The sequence below is a fragment of the Siniperca chuatsi genome, linkage group LG20, assembly GCF_020085105.1.
Source record: "Siniperca chuatsi isolate FFG_IHB_CAS linkage group LG20, ASM2008510v1, whole genome shotgun sequence".
NCBI classification, from domain to species: Eukaryota; Metazoa; Chordata; class Actinopteri; order Centrarchiformes; family Sinipercidae; genus Siniperca; species Siniperca chuatsi.
In genome coordinates this window covers 20443718-20461670 of record NC_058061.1, presented here as the reverse complement: position 1 = coordinate 20461670, position 17953 = coordinate 20443718, and the positions used below count along the sequence as shown (strand labels likewise).

General features: G+C 41.3%; 1 protein-coding gene across 1 annotated transcript; it reads right to left on the bottom strand.

The window, feature by feature from the left end:
- Nucleotides 1-977: 977 nt before the first annotated feature.
- Nucleotides 978-4443, bottom strand: tob1b (transducer of ERBB2, 1b). Its single transcript, XM_044178741.1, has 2 exons — nt 4214-4443; nt 978-3117 (listed from the first exon to the last, which is right to left on the bottom strand). Exon 2 carries the CDS (start codon nt 2954-2956, stop codon nt 1961-1963), a length of 996 nt encoding a protein of 331 aa, XP_044034676.1. The 5' UTR covers nt 2957-3117; nt 4214-4443; the 3' UTR covers nt 978-1960.
- Between the last annotated feature and the right edge of the window lie 13510 nt (nt 4444-17953).

The following is a 17953-nucleotide window of genomic DNA, read 5'->3' as shown; positions in this document are numbered from 1 at the left end:
TTGAAGGAATATTTTAAAATGATTGTATTGTTGCATTGTCACTTTTACTAAAGGATCTGAGTAATTCTTCTCACCACTACAGAAATGTAAGAACACTGCTGCTCAATGTAGGTCTTCATTTCATATAAACCAAAAAGCAGCATTACAGAACTGTACAGTACGGTAATTACATAACAGTGCTATACAGGGCACTTCAGTATTTGTCACTAGGTCAGGCACTTAAAATAAACACTCATAATACAGTCATTAGTGAGCATCTAAAACAGGCGTTAGGTGTGTATAGGTAGCTAAGTTTGCTCAGCCATAATGATACTTAGTCTTTGACAAAGATGGGAGGAGGAATCATTTAAGCATAAAAACACACAAGCTGTTTTCCTTTACAGACCTTTGAGTCATACAGAATTGCAAATGTGATTGTCTTTGGTGAGTTAAGCTGTTGGAACTTGAAACCTTGATGAATGTTTGGCTTGTTCTTTCCTTCACATGACATCCAAGTCCATGATATAACCCACCAGTGTGATTACTACGTTGTCCCATATTGTTACTGTAGTTGACGTTTTCAAGCCTGTAAAAATGTACACTGACACCAACACATATCTGCTTAAAAATAAACAGGGGCTGGATGAGGCTTTAAATGAAATGCGATGGTTCATACTGCTACAATGAGTGTGACAGGTCATGAATAGCTCCACATGTTGTCACGTGGCTACTCCCCCTGATTAGATAAGAGCTAAAGTTTACAGTACATAAACTCCAGGCTTTAAATTGCCACATAGACAGATTGCACAGTCAAGTCTCCATTTTCAACCTGAAGATGCCCTTATGACAGAGTGGCAACTAAAGCATGTGACTATTATATACTATTATCTGCTCAGGAAGCTGTCTGCCCAATGGCAAAGTCTGCTACTGGTTAAATATTACAACTAGACATCACTGTTGTGGTTAAAAAACACACAAATAAGTCCGCTTTCCACAGATCATGTTTAACTGTAGTTTATTTTATTAAAAAGACCAGGGTGCAAATATGAAATTAAAAAAAATAAAGACAAGCATATCATTTTTAAGCATTTAATACAAACTTAACAATATAAACTATTTCAGTCCCTCTTGACATGTAAGACACTGACTCAAAATACTTTGTTATACCGTATTTTTTATCAAGTATTGCACAATGTAGGTACAAAATTAATATTCATACGATTACATTTTGTCCATAGTATAGCAAAATCTTTTTAACCTCTTAACAGAAAATACAATTCATCTTTCAGAAAAAGCAAATATTCCTACACTTGAATTCCACCACTAAGGAATACTCTGTACACAATCTTTAGAATATTTGATGTATATTTTTCTAATTTTTTTTATTTTATTTTTTTTAAATATGGATTTCTTTAACAATTATCTTTAAAAAAAGAAAAAAATAATAAGGAAAAGCTGCTGCAGCCATCACAGATCACTGGAGTAGTAAAAAGATATAAATGCAACACCATGTCATAGAAACAATATATACTCTGATATCTTACAAACTCTGTACTAAATTAAATTATACAATTAGAAAAAGACCAAGTAACCCCACTTAGTAGTGCCAATTCATAAAAATCAGCCTTGTCTTACCACCTGTAAAATACTGTAAGAGGCCAAAACTTGAAGCTTGTATTTTTTGTATTTTTAAGTTTTTGGAGAACTTTCTCAACATGGTAAAAAAATTTGTGCTTGGTTGGCAAAAAGGAAAAAGAAAAACAATGATGCATGTTGAATTGAAGTAACCAAGCTTGGATGTGTTTGTACAACAAGCTTTTAGTAGAAACAAACTCAAGGGGGCACAGTAAAAAACACCCTTGGGCACATGCGCTTGACTGACTAGACACTATATCCTTGAAAGTCCAGTTTCTAAGTGTGCATTTTGTTTTTCCTTCTCTTTGAGCCACCATCATTCATAAATAACATCTTGATGATGCGTTTAGTTAGCCATGACTGGCTGGAATTGCTGGTTAGAATACTGCATGTTGCTCAGACTGAAGTTGAGGCCATCCATAAGGGACTTGTCGTTGAGGCTTCCGTAGGCCGCAAACATGTCAAAGGCATTGTTGTACTGCAGAGGGCCGAGACCCAGGGAGCCCTCCCCGGGGAACACGGCTCCAGGGCTGGCCTGGCCCTGGAGGCTGGGGAACACAAACTCCTTGGCATTAGGGGAGAGAGCAGAGGCCTTCTGCTGCTGCCCCAGGCCCAGTCCGTACAGTGAGTGCATGGAGGTGGAGATGGCTTTCTGCTTCAGCAGGGTGTTGACATTCAGACCCAGGTTATTGGTAGGGGAGGTGCGGGCCACCTTGCTGCTACTGCTGCTGTTAGCATTGTTGCCTCGGCCACTGCTCTTCATCTTAGTGGAGCCGAATTTGGTGGCGGCAAAGGTGGCAGTGGTGAAGGTTAAAGGCTGGGTGGAGCGTGGCATGAACGAGGGGCTCACGGCAGCAGACTGCCCGAAAGGAGGGGAGGGGGAGCTGGACTCTGAGGAAGCCCCGACGGGGTCGCTGATTGGCATGAAGACCTGGGCCTCAGGATTAAAGCTGTTCTTGATCTCCTTGTCCAGCTCTGACCCGTTCTCATTGTTATCATCCACATATAGCACCTTAACCGGTCCCTTCTCCCCAATCTGGTAGGAAACCTCAAACGGGTCGATCCACACACTAAGGTCCTGAGGGAGATTATTCCGGACGTCTTCGATGTCCAGCCCACTCTCTTTGGCTGCCTGCTCCACCACAGGGTCCACCTTCTCCCCTACATGGATGCACCTGAACCCTGAACCTTTGTATGGCTTATCCGGATACCAGTGGCCTTCATATTTTTTCTTCAGCTGCCTCTCGAGCTCTTCGCCAAAGATATTCACACGTCGTCGAGGGAGTTTGTTGTATAAATAGGAAATAATAAAGTTGAGTGCTACTTGAATTTCAAGCTGCATAGCTGCTTCAGTGTCGAGGGCGATTCTTTTTCCGTCACAGAGTTGCTTTTTCTGAGCGTTGCAAAAACCTCCAAGGCAGCAGTGACCGGTGCAATGAAAAAACTCTGAGTGCTTGTTGCCAAAACGAATATCCTTCCTTCAACAGGGTTAGATTCAGGATCCTGAAATGGAGAGAGGGGGGATAAGCATTAAGCAGCAGTTTGTAGTAAAAGCAAAAAAAAAAAAAGATCAAATTATATAACAAATTAAACACCATTATGATAAATGATATTTCATCTGTACTAGCTACTAGTACTCTGTATTACCCAGTCACTCCCTACTGGCACAGCAATGCTGTATCTCAGCTGTACAATAACAACAGCTATAAATAAACAGACCACTGACTCAGTGACGGTGTCAGCAGTGTGTGTTCCCCAGCGGTCTAGTGTGACAGAAATACGCAAGCATGGTTGACCTCTGCGGAGGGCGGTGGATCTGATAGCAGGTGTATATAGTCAAAGGGATTTTGACAGGGGGACATGTTCAGGCAAAACTCCTGCCTCGTGCGTCTAAGTGGGACAATGATTTTTTTTAAAACCTTAAAAAAAAAAAAAAAAAAAAAAAAACCACAAACACACAAAACAAAAACAGGCTATTCTACTGCTTTCCCGTGCACCGACCGAGCTACAGTAGGTAGAGGAGCACGTACAAGCTTTCGACGAGAATTGTTGTTACATAATCAACATTCAAAGTCTAACCACGGACTTGAAGCTCTTTCTACAACGCAGTAAAAGACACTCGCTTAATTACATGACGACAGTGACAATAAATACAAAGACGATTTGCTTTCTGATCACGTTCAGCTCCGATATAGCCGACCAACTAGCATTAGCTGGCCAACTTAAAGAAGGGTGTGAGCAGAAATGTAGCTAGTTGGCTATCGACACGCCAGATACTGTTAATGTTTATCTCAACCAGCTGGTTATCGGTGTTATTTCGCGGTGGCATCGTGTACGGAAAGCAAATGGTAATATCTCAGCGACAAAAGAAGATTTGTTTTAATCTTGACTGACGACCGTGTTAATCGATAGCAAACTACGTAGCATATGAATTAGCTAGATGGCTACAGCCTGAATATTCGACTATAAGACCAACGTTCATTAATACCATTGAGTGTCAGTTTGAGAGTCAACGTGAAATATCAACTAAATAATACACAACTAGTTAAGTTTCCGACAAAATGAATGTTATGCCGACGTTAAATTAATATTTACTTACATGGAAATTCACAGTAGGTCCTTCTTGTACTAGCCAGAGTCCGCTCCAGCGAACGTTGTGCTTGTACAGCCTCTAATGTTGCTTTCTAAATGAGATATAAAATGATGTCGTCTTTATAATACTCCAGGCGATTTTGCTTCTGTGGGGTATAGTTGAATTCCGATTCACAGGCTACCAAGCTAACTCCCCACAGCCTGGGAGTTTTTACAACTCTGCCCTTTAAAACTTGGGCTGATTTGTTTATATAGTAGTCCTCCGCCACGGACATGGAGGAGGTGGTGATGCGGCTCACAGAGGTCAACACCCAGTAACGCGTTTCTATTGGCCAAGCGTGGCTTCGTCATCAACAACTACTCCAACTACCGCTGTGATTGGGTGATTTTGTGCTCAATCAACCGCAGGGTTCTATTTACGGTAGTGGTTTGCCTTTCATGTGCTGTGGACTATTTTATTCGAGCAGGTTTTAGCTAAAATGTCTTTTGAAAGCCTTGTTTGGAGGAAAATCTGATTCCTGTAACACTTTTGAAAAAAATCTAACACCACCCTGGTTGAAGGGTAAAAGACAGACATGTCTGTACATGTTTTATGTGATGCCAAGCCTTCTTAAAGGTCTTCTGTGCTCAGAGGTTGTGCTCTGTCATGCATGAAACTTATGGCTGAACAATGAGTCCATTGTGATGATAATGCTCAATAGTCTATAATTACTGTTGCCAGCCAGCCAGAGTCAACATGACATGAAACCACAGTTGGCTCTGCTCTTCTCACTCCAGGGTTAAACAGAGCTGGATAGTCACTGTGGCGGAGGGACACACCTGTCACTGGTTGTGTTTCTTGCTCCTCACCAATGACATTTTGATGTTCCTTGAGCCAGCTGTAGCTGTGTATCTAACCCTAACAGCCTTCCCTTACTGAGAGTGGTGTTCTGTGATACAGCACAATTTCCTCCACTTTTAAACAAAACAGATGTAATCTCATAGTCATAGTCTCCATCTGTGTAAATATTGACATTCTTTTCCCACAGTGTACCTGTGATAAAATTTCCTTCATTATAAGGTCTGTGGACTGTGAAAATGAATTGTTACACAATGGATCTCCGGTGGCTGCGTGCTGGCTTCTTGTTTTCAGCAGCTGCGATTGCAGGGCTTAAGCTGTCCCGTCAGGCCTAAGGTGTTTGACACCACAGCCTGTTCTTACCTAACATGGGCTCCCGCACCGTGTGTTTGCACAATAAATACAATGCCACAGGAATTATACAGCTGGGAGGGAGGTGGCAGGGCAGGGGAGGAGGAGGAGGAGAGAAAACAGGCTGTTCTTTGGAGGGGGGAGCTGAGACACAAAAGTATCTCCTGACTCAAAAATCCACTCAAAGGGTCTATGTCATTTCTGTAAATGTTACATTTGAGAGCTGATTTGTAGGAGAGCTGTCTGCTTCTTACAGGCTCTCTAGAGGGTACAGCAAGGGAGTCAGTATAATTTCAGAGGTGTATATGATTGGTCTGAATCAATAATAATTCACTTAGTCTGTTGCCCAGGTCATGTTCCTCACTAAATCATGATAGCAGAAATGAAATAACTGGAAACATTCGTCTCCTCTTTCTCTGCTAAACTAAAATGAATATATATGCTTCAAAGTACATTCATTATGGCAAACATCAGAGTGGGCTTGGACAGCCCGCTATATACCCAGTGAAAAAATTTGCTTTAAGAGGATTTATGGAGTACAAAGAGAAGAGAAGCAGTGTTTCATCAGTCTTTTAAAGTAATTCTTGTCTCTTTAAGTGTGTTTTTTTTTTTGCATTCATAGCATTACTCCGTTTCTTACTCAAGTCTGCAGATCTCTGAAAACAATAGGTGACGTATACAATAACCCCATATGTATACAAATGGAGGTTAATTGTGGTTTATCACAATGTCGATGTTTAGCTCAGTACCACGTCCCAGTGCAGTGAACAAAGTGCTAGAAAATGCAGTCATATCATCATAGCCAGAGGGCTGCAGGATGCTGCAGGCACAATGGAGAGTTCTTCCAGCCTCCAGATTGAGTCTCAGCAGGGGTGAGAGATGAGCCCCCCCCACCGACACCACCACCACCACCACCGAGGATCGTGTGATGGATGACCCGAGCACAAACTTAACACACCGTGGGGGCCTTGGAGACACACCAAGGCCACCAGAGCAGGGCAGGCTTTTTTCCCCCTCACAGCGCAGGAAATGTGTGACTATAACCAAATGTTCAGACATGTTTCAATTTGCACTAGGCTGTATCACTATTCAACAGAAGTACGTTTTCCCAGCTGTAAGAAATACCATGAGTAGGTCCAGAATCCTTCTGCTCATTCTCCCATTGAGTCTACGCAGTGAGTAAGTGTTAGTTTTGGCTGCGGGTAGGTGGTGCTTAACAATGGCCTATTTGTTATTCTCCACCAGAGTATGGATATGGTGAGTGGCGAAAGTTTCCTCCTGTTGTTGTGAGTCTCTCTGGCTGGGACCTGGAGGTAAACACAGCTAATGAAGTGAGATGTTGTTGCATGGCTCGTGCAATTTTTTAGTGAAGACATTTTCCCTCCTTCTCTTCACAAAGCTATGAAATCAGTTTCTCTTCTCTCTGGCTTTGTAGCTGCACACAAGCTCTGTTAAATTCCCAGATATATATAACCGCAGCGGCCCGGGTTCGATTCCAACCCGTGGCCCTTTGCTGCGTGTCATCCCCTCTCTCTCTCCACTCTTTCCTGTCTTTCTCTGCAGCTATCTCTAGCAGAATAAAGGCAAAAATGGCTAAATAAATAAAAATAACATGGGCCATGGATTTTAATCTGATATGTGTAACATCACATGTTCAATACTGGGGGAGGATTCAATGTAAGAGTAGATAATATTATATGTGTCACTCTTTGTTTGCTTACTACCAAGAAAATAATGAACAAAACTGGTGTTTTATATGGAGAGAAGCTGGTGAACTGAAAGAACTGGCAAAAAAGCATTGCTCAGGTGAACATGCTGTATAATGAAAGCTGTCACAGACAGCCTTCATTACTTGTGGTTATTTGATTAGATTTATTAGATCCTGTTCTTTCCAGTGGACTTCAAAGCTCAAACAGTGTTCGGAAAGGTGACTTCACTCTTTCATGCTTCACCATGTGGGCTTTTTTGATATCTTGAGCTCAGGATAAAGCAGAGACTTCTTTATTACCCTTTTCAATTTTAGGTTATGGCAACTCATGTAACACTTTCTTATCTGGTCGCTTTTTTCCGCAGCAGATGAATAAGTATAATTCAAAATACAGGCCAAAATAAATTGACTACTATAACAAATGACATGCTCTTAGCTTTCCTGCAGTTCTTCATTAAACCTTTTGCCCCTTTGAAGACAGGTTCACTTATCTTCATTTCTTTTTATTTCAACATTTTGTGACCTCTAACCAAGTGCAGCGGCATAAATCTTTATGTAGACAGAAACAACAACCCAAACATGTTGCTCCTTTTGTCCTTTTTAAAGCTGCTATAATCATTATTTTTAAATTAACAATGGATCACATGACTATGTGTAATGTGAAAGGAGTTGCTAGTAGTGATGAACCTACAGAGAATTATCACCCCACTCTGTAGTTCCCCTCAGCGCTACAGAGCATTTTAGCGTCTTTCAGCTCATTGTTTTGGTTTTCTGGCCTGCAACTTTACTGTTTTGTTTCAGTCTCACTGCTCTCATCAGTGTCATTTTCAGCAGCAGCTGTTTTAAGCAAAAGGGCTCTGATACACTGAAAACAGCTCAAAGGAGAGCGAACATTGGACTTGCTTTCGCCCGGTGTGCAGAAACATGACTCCGAATGATTGCTAATGTTGCTACGTATCTGCTCGATGTGTAAATAGGGTGACAAGTTTGCTTCCAAGTTCACCATATCAACTTAAAAGCTTATAATATGTCAGTGTTATGTTTACAGCTTGTTGCTCTGCCCTCAAGTGGCCAAAAAAAATCAATTGTTTTAAAGTATTTTTTCAGCATTTTTGCATCTTAATCAGAGTTGGACAGCACAGAGCTGACAGGAAATCTAACGGGGGGCGATACAATCACAGTATATGGTACACTAGCTCACCGCAATGCCACTTTTTGTTCTTTAAGGCGAGACTAACTTTTGTTGACTGACAGCCACTGTAGCCATATTTGATTAAGGGTTAATGACAAATGGTAAAACATAGTATAACAGTAGCACAAGTAGAGAAGAGTCATAAAGTCAGTGAACTGACTTAATAACGTCAGCAATAACTGGCATACACACACACACAGACACGAGGACCACTGCACTGTCGCACTGTCACACTATTACTGTCCCTGGCTTTTACTCAGCTTTGTATCTTAATTTGAATGTGAATTAGGTATGTGTTTTATGTATCATGGCTGCACACAATGATTAACTAATCATGGCCATGACTATGCTAGGATTGTCTGTGATTGCTGTATTTGTCTTACTTGTCCACTGCACAACTAAAGTTTCTTCTCAGAAAATATAGTCATTTGAATTTGAACTGAATTAAACTGAATAAAGTCAGTAATATTGTTTGTTGCCACTAGACACCATAAAGTGCTGGTCATACCAGACCAAGTAAGGCTGTAGCAGCCAAACCCCTGAATGTTTTAAAGTGAGTACAGGTGTGTTTTATTGCTTATGAATTCAGCCTTTCATTTGTAAGAGAAAGAATGTGTTCATCTTTCCAACGTTACATAGTTCTCACAGGTAGCTGGCATATCAACAAAATATCTACTTAAAATGTCAGAAGAGTAAATAAATATTTTCAGATTTTAAAAGTGTTAAGGATGTAGAAATGAGGAGTATGACAGTGTGACTGTGTAAGGGTTTTGAGGTTTGTATTGATTTATTTGATCCATTTCCTGCCTTTGCTAAACTGAAATTATCCCTGCAAACCGCCTGTCAGTTATTGTGTGTCGTATTTCATCATGATGTCTCAAAAATGCTAACAAATCAAAAAAACAGCCTTCATTTAGTATTTATGAAAACAGAATGCTGAAAATTGACTGATTTTGTAAGATAACATGAATCTCAAAGCGTAATAAGCTACTAATGTTCCATTTCAGTGCAGTTTCGGCAGAATTGGGCACCAGTGCTGTTTCTCTCTCCAAACACAAGGTTCTCTTCAGCAGGTATCTTCTGTTATTTAATCTGTAAAGAAGTTCTCTCCATATATATCATTTACCAGCTGAATAAATGTGATCCTGTGTGGAACAGAAGTTTTACTGCTCTGTTATTGAAATACAGTCTTAGCCGTGGAAGAGGAGGTGGTGCCCAATTAGTATTCATAGCGGATCTGGAGTGATGGCAATCTAAGATTACGTTGCCCACTGGAATTTATAGTTTCATGCACACATGCTCAAGCACCTGCTTTATTCTTCCCTTAAATTCAAAGGACTAACGGTCTTTAAACACTCGACTGTGATGATGAAAGCAGGCGGAAAGTTATTTATCTGCAGCACATATGAGCTTTTCATACAGGAAAATCATTAAAAAGTTTAGAAAATGAGTCTTAACTCTGGTACATGACAGTCCTCTTTAGTCTGGTGTGTGCGTGTGGATCAGGTATTACGTGCTGCTTCCTCTTGAGTTGTTTACAAATGCTATGGCAGGCAGAGATAGGCCAGTGAGAGCTCTTTTTCACACTAGTGCCAGGAATGTCATTAATATAAGCAGTGGTAATATTTGCCACCACAGCCCCCCCGACACTCTCTCATACCTGCATGCATGGACAAACACAGACGTTTCTCGGTGAGTCTGAGCCTGAGCTTACTTGCCATACATCTGCAGAGGGGAATGAAGTGGTGTTTATGTGGAATAAAGAGCGTATTCATGCCATGTAGCACCCAGCGGTTTCATATTTGAGCCGGGTTACAGTGTTTTGACCCCTGGAAAGATTCATATCAAGCCATCTGGAGGAGAAGGAAGGTTACACAATAGGGGATCAGCTGTGCTCCTCCCATTTAAATACCATTCTGCTCTACTATTTAGTTTCATGTTGGAGGATTATGTTTAGCATGCCGGGTGCTGTGTCATGAATCAGCCAACAGAACAGAACAGAGTCGCATTAAGCTTAATAACACAGGCATGGCACGGAGACAAGATCACTCCATGTTTTTTGCTGCCGTCTTGTCTCACACTACATGGCAAAGTTGTGCCCTTGCAGTCAGATTGACTTTTTGAGAAATTCAATTACGCCCTGAAATGAACAGCCACTGCTTGTGGATAGAATGGGTTTTAGAGTGAGAGCCATCCATTGCAGAGGGAATGTGTCACATTTCCATGAATACTGAATGGAGTGTGCTACAGTAGGCAGGCTGTCCCTGTCATTGTGATTTGTATTTTTACCCCCGCTCTGCTCCTCTTCCATTTGGACTGTAACCTTCTCCCCGCACCTGCTGCACAGTCCTTAAAACAGATTTCTGTCTTCCCCCCCCCTGTCTGTGTGGGTGAGATCCATCCCTGGGCAGGCACTGCAATGGCTGATGTCAGATTATGCAAACAACATGCATCACCGTCACAAGATATTAACAGAAACATTCGCTTATACAAGATTGAAGACATCCTCAAAACATGGCTTTTTCACATGAACTCCCATCAATGCGAATGCACAGCCAGAATTTGCACAGACCCTCTATTGAGAAGCCCTCAACCCTGTTTGCCAGAAATGATGTCAATGTAGTCATGGCAACTATTCTTACACATTACCCCATGCTCTTCCACAGTTAGAGTAGCACTCAAGTGCTATTTTCCTGACAAATGTCAGATCTCATCTCTTAAATGGCAATGAGGCTTTTTTTTTTTTTTTGCAGGTAGTTGAAAATGCAGAGGAGAGAGAGTAGCGTATGGGCCGCAGAGACAAACGTGATGAACAAGGGAGAGAGAAGAAGCAGCTCTGTTAAGGTTAATCCTTTGCTTCGTTCTGCCTTCATAAACAACTGACCAGGATGGGGAAACAGGATGAGAAGGAATAATGAGCTAGAAGTCATGCTCATTCATGTCTGGAGAGGGTAATGATGAGTGCTGCTTGCTAATTCACTCCATATATGTATTGTAAACACCCTAATGGGAACTTGCTTCATATGTTGAATATCCAGTGAATCCCTCAGGAAAAGTGAGATATAATTTTGATGGCGACAAATGTGTGCAATGTTGGTGTGTTGTCTGTAACCTCCCGTCCGCCGCCAGCAGCAGCAGTCAGTGCTCTCTGGTTCAGAGAGCTGACACAGTGCTGCTGGGGTAACAAGAGAAGGTGGAACCATATTTCGCTGATGGATGTCCTTTGATAGAAATGGAGAAAGGTGATAGGCTGGGCAAAAAAGAGCGTGAGAACACAAAAAAGAGCCGCGGTGCAGAAAAACGAGTGTTTCAGGGGCCACTGTACTGTATGCAACCTCATCAGCAGCTCAATGCTGTAATCTCCGGGGAGTGGAGAAGGAGAGTAATTGTGACATTGCTCTTTGGCTGGGAATTGCTACTCAGTGCAATTCATCCCAGTAATCAGAAAGCATTGGGGTGAATAGTCAACGCGATCAATTCAGTCGGTTAGATGATAAATGAAAATGGCAACACCTAACTGCAATAAACCTGAATGATAACAGGCTCAGAGGCTCCCCCCTGATGTCACTGATGGCACAGAACACTCACTCTTATTGTTTAGCCTGGATTCTCTACCAGGCCTTGTGTCATATAGACTTTTCATGTATTCTATGAACAGTAATATGGACTAATTATATGTTCAGATTGTGAACACACTAGGGGATGTCTCACTTCTTTAGTTCACATTAGTGCAAATCACATATGTTTCATTGCTTTGACTTTGCTTTTCATGATGTTAAATTGTCGGTTTGCTCATATTACAGAAAAACACATTTTCCCACTTAGTGATATGTAGCCATATAGATAGTTTTGGTTTTATTTGCCAAGGTTTTCAGATAGTTTTCATTGGAACTTCTTTCTGCTGAAAACTCTTGACATTGTGTTCTGTCATTTGTCAATGGTGTGAGCACTGAAAAATTCATATTCACCTCAACTTTACCGGGGTGGTGTCAGAAGTGTCAGAGACGAATATCTCAAAACCTGGGCACATAAAACTGAAACCATCTGCATGGCCAGAGACCACTAGAAGTTGAAGGAATAGTTCAGCACTTAGATATGCGTATTTGCTTTCTAACACTTCTAAAGAACATTAGATGAAAGTGCTATACCACTTTCATGTCTGTACGTGAAGTAAGGAGCTGGAGCCAGGAGGCACTTAGCCTAGCTTAGAATAGACTGGAAACAAGGACACACAGCTAGCCTGGCTCTCTTCAAAGTAAAGAGAAAAACAGCTACCAACACCTCAAAATCTCACCAATTAACACGTTGTATCTTGTTTGTTTATTCCGTTCACAAACTGAAATGTAAAAAAGAACCATTTGTGTGTTTATGGGGAGTAACCTGCTGTATCTTTTACTAGCTGTTTCCCCCGTGCTTCCAGTCTTTATGCTAAGCTGGGCTAACCACGTCCCCGCTCCAACTTTGTACTTAACGCATGAGAGTGGTATCAATGTAACACTTGGAAATAAAGCAAATAAGCCTATTTCCAAAAATGTTGAGCTTTTCATTTAATTGAGAAAATCTATTCTTTGTAGTTTGGGTGAACCAACCCTTACAGTTATAATAGTTAGCAAGTAATCCCTGGCCTACTAGCCTAAAATAAACAAAAATATTATTAGCATTAATAACATTAATGCTAATCATCAACCTGAACAACAGATGCAATTATCAACATTTCTGTAAGTGTTATTATTGTTTGTGTTGTGTGTATTGTTTATTGTACAGACTCCAAGTGATGTATGGATTCTACATCTGTTACAGCTCTATAGTAAAATAAGGACTCTGGGTTGGTGACTTGTTGACCGCGTTGCTCGCAGTTTGTGAGTAGATAAGCCTCTAAACAATCTGAAATTTGACCTCAGTGGGTCAGCTCCCCTCCTCAAATCTCTCACCATCCAAAACCAACGTCATGTGTCCCTTTGTTACGCCACCTCCTATAAGTACAATACAAAAGGGCACACAAGGCCACTCCAGTGCTCACCACAATACAGCTGAGCTCTGTCAATCCCACAAAGCTGGTGTTGGGAAACATCCACTGCCTAGAGACTCAGTCTCCACTCCACTGTGAGCTAGGGAAATTCCTACGTCCTGGTTATTGATGTAATACGATTTGTAGTAAATACTACTGTATTCGACACGCCACAGAGTTGAACTCCTTTCATTCACAGTTGTTATTCACATAGCATTTGCGGCATAACTGAACACACGGATCCTTTCATTTCCTCCTAAATGAGCTACCATCATTGCAAAATGTAGTTTTTAGCCATGCTAGCAATGTCGGTTGGTCCACCACTTTGGTCAAGACTAAAATATCTCAACAACTACTGGATGGATTGCAATGAAATTTTATACACACGTTCATGTCTCATGTTCATGATCCCTTGACATTTCATCTAGCGCCATCATCAGTTCAAAAAATGAATTTGTCCAATACTTTGGTTTATGACCTAATAATAAAACGGATGACATTCCCTTCAGCCTCAGCTATATTTGTGTTTAGTTCAAATTAGCTGATGTTAGCATGCTAACACGCCAAACTAAGATGTGTTACCATGTAGCTCAAAGCACCAGTGTCCTTAAAAGCTGCTAGCGTGGCTGTAGACTCTTAGTCTTATTTGTGTATATTCACAAAAAAACCTGCTTGGCTAAATGTCAACGAAGATTAAAAATCCCAGCAGGCAGCAAGAAAGCTATTTGGGTGTTCTTGTTTGGTCATTTTAGTCATAAAACCACCAGAGAGATTTGTCCATTGTCCACCCTGCAAAGCAAGCGTTAACTGCATGTGTGTAATAAGCGTTTAGTGTGTGCCTCGGCTTACAAATAAATAAGCTTCTGCAGGTACAGCCCAGTGCAGCTAACCTTCTCCGTCTGAGCTGAGTCCTGTCAGGCATTTACTTAGCGCAGTGTTTACTGTCTGCCATGACAGAGACACCCACAGCCCTGAACTGGGATCAGGCCTGGAAACAGCCGGCAGATTGGGAAGAATGTCACAGGGAAGTGGTGAGTGATTCCATGCCCATGTGAAAATCCATTAATCACAAATTCACCCCGATTGAAATGAGAGGTCAAAGAATGAACCCAAACATGCCTCTCTATGCTTCCTCCCCCACCTCCAACCATTTCTTCATCCGTTCTTTCCTATTTCTTCACTCTGTTGTGCAAGCACTTTACACTTAGCTCTGAAATATTTGCCCTTTTTCCCTGTGACAGTTTACTCTTCTTATCTGTACTTTTTTCCATAAAATGTTCTAGATTTTTTTCCCCTCTCTGCACTCAGTCACAGTGTGAGTGGCTGTAGTCTGGAGCGATGCCAGTACAAACAGCTTGGGCAAACCTGCTTTCAGAACAGGGTCCACAAGAGCATTTCTCCCCCGCTAGCTCACAAGTGTGTGTGTGTTTGTGTGTGGGTGACGCACTCACATGACTAAGTCCAGGCCACAGTGCCATGAGTCTATGAGGTCAACATGTACATCCTCAATTTTTTTTGAATAGGGCAGGTTCAACTTACCCCTCAAACACAAATATATCCATGTTCCCTTTTCCCTGGGTTGGCGTGATATGTGCTTATTCTAACATCAGGACACATTGCACACACACACTGTATTAATCAGCTGTATTATTGATAGTTCGCTCATTACTTACCAATATAGCAGTAGCATATGGTGATAAGACCGCAGTACCGGCAGCACCCGATAACTACGATAGGAAGAACATTTTCCAAGATACATTTATAGTCAAAATCAATAGAATAGCAATAATCTCATATTTAAATTTAAAATCTGCTTGTTTGTTTTAATAATCTGGTGCTGACCAAGAAGGACTGTTTGACATTATTCATCTAAATGTTGCATGCCTTTAACTGATTCAAAATAATAACTTAGATACAAACAGCATGTTCGCTAATGAGCCACTACAAGCCCACGCCTCAAATAAATCAATGACAAGAGTAACAAATTTTGGTATCTCAAAATAAATGAAATAATCTGCCACTGCAGTAGGATTGTTTCAGCAAACACCACCAAAACAAATACATTTATTTAAAGAATTTTCCAGAAATGAGTTTGAGAGACAGAATATGGCAAATCGCTTCAGGAAAAAAAATCTTTAAAGAAGTGGACTGTGGCTTATTTTAAAACTGCATTCATTGATTATTTTGTCATTTGGGGCAACACAACAAGCTGTAGACACATTTACAGATTATTACCTTATAATGTCAATATGCTGACACAGAGCAATATTCAGATTCATTTGGAGTTGTTGTTTCTGGCCACTGGATGAATGTAAATTGAATATTCACTCTTCTTTCAGCTTTGTTTTGGTCTCCACCAACACCTGAGGCAAATATCTGGCTCTTTAGCAGCTAAATACTCCACTATGTTCACCTGCTAGTCGCTAACTTTGTCTGCTGTTTGGTGCTAACCATGCACTGTAGTTGCTTTATCAGAGCTTTTTAGTTGTTGCTTCCTGCTGCTGAGGTTGATGAGAGCAGTGAGACTGAACCAAAGCAGTAAAGACTTTGGGCCGTAAAACCAAAACAATGAGCTGAAAGACACTAAAACGCTTTGTATAGCTAAGGAGATTGGCTGTTTCTCTGTGGGCTCGTCACTCTGAGCAACAACTTTCTCATTACACACTACACTCATCGCCATTTTTTCTATTGTTAGTATAAACAATGTTGATTAGTGCAGCTTTAAAGTTCTACTTATCACAACTGGCTGTGTTTGTTGGTGGGAAGCTGGTGAAGGATCATGTTCTTGTTACACTACAGTGACTCCTACTGGTTGGGTGGGGTGCCTGCATGGAGCCAAGTAGCATCGGGGGTGTTAGGGTCAGATATTGTGTTGTTGCGGCTAGATTTTTAGGCTACCGTCAATAATTATTTTTAGGTTTATTTTTGCTGACTTCTCTGGCCGAGTTTTTTTGATTGATACTAGCAAATATGACTAGACTACAAAATATTTTGATTGTCTCAAAGGGATTTTTGCAGGGAGTAAAAGCTCAGATGTTGTATTCTCATCTTTCCCCAGAGATAATTCTGCCTCTCAATCAACCTGCTCTTGCTACTGTAGAAATAATGATAGAAATACATGAATGTGGCTCCGGAGAGTAGTAATCACAAAGAGCAATCTGCAGCTTGTCTCCAAATTCAAACCTGCATCTGTGCTCCTGAACAAGACGGATTGCTGTTGTTAATGCAAAGTGCCCAAAAACTGATGCACGCATGTCACTCAAGCTGCTTAAAAAAAAACACCTCCAACAACGGTGAGTCATCCCTTCAAACTCCCTGACTCCAGAGGATAAGCGTGAGAGAGGAGGGGAGAGAGAAAGAGGATTGTGAGGAAGTGAGACGGATTGTCACATCATCATCTACGCCCTCAACTCTAACACAAGATTTTGATTATTATTTGTAATAATACACTCAAAGCTACTTTCTTCTGCTTTGAAGTTAGAGCTTGAGTTGTGAATTCTGGAGCTGCATCTGACCGTGAGTTTTCCTGACATGCCAACCCAGAGGCAAACACAACCCACGAGCTGAGAGAAGAAGCTTTAGTCCTCTCAGAGGAGCCAAAACAATAGAGATGTTACATCTTGTCTCATGCAGCTAGAGTCAACACTCGCCATATTTTCAACATTCATTTAGGGGAAACCAGCCTGACGAACACAACAACCTCTGCTTAACAGTGAAGCCGTACTCTTTCTCAGCAGGACAGTGGGCAGCTTATGCAAGCAGAGCTCCACTTTCAACAGCAGCTGTTATCGAATACTAATTCACAATCCCATCTTGTGTTTGTGTATCCATGTATTCATTATTGGCACAGGGCAGACTGAGCACAGGATCATATTTGTGTGCAGCCACTGGTGCTGTGAATGATTTCAGGAGGAGTTGTCCTCTTCAGTAGAGTGGAGCTGAGTTGCCACAATGCAGTATTGTTCAGCTACGTGCTGATATGAGCTTTCCTGTTATCCATTTTCACCTTAGCAATAATAAAATATGGAGGGGTCGCAGAGAGGAATCAATAATGTGTTTCTAGTGGGAATCAGAGTATGTGATGAGAGAGGGTTGGATTTCACCGGGTCAGACCGGGTTGAAACTCCAGCCCAGGCCTAGCCTCTGTGGGAATGAGGCAGAGGCAGGGCTGAATACTCCCTATTCATGGATGATGCCCTGTCTGTCTTTCTTTCTCTGACTCCCTGTAACATGTTAACTGTCTGTTGACTAGGGCAGACCTGAGAGCTAGTTAGGAGGAAAGTTCAGAGCATGGAAATAGTAATAAACTTTTGGACCATCACACTTGGAAGCGAAGTCTAAGGGCTTTGATTAAGATTTGGCACAGACTTGAGAGCCCGAAAAAAGGAAGAGATAGATGAATTAGATGAGACAGAGGTCACTGCGAAATTCATATCAAGTGTTTTATTCAAACTGAAACCTACGTGTTGCTTAAAACAGAAGTTTGCCAATGCAATGAGATCACTTCTCATTTCCAACACACTCACATTTCCGATTACATATGAAAAGTTGAATTCATGAGCAACAAAACACATTCTTTCTCAATTCATTACACTTCAGAGGTTTTGCTGCTACAGCCTTATTTAGTCTGGGATGACCAGTTGCTTTTGG

Coding starts and splice junctions, on each gene's coding strand:
- tob1b (XM_044178741.1), bottom strand. CDS start 2,956: ATGCAGCTTGAAATTCAAGTAGCACTCAACTTTATTATTTCCTATTTA.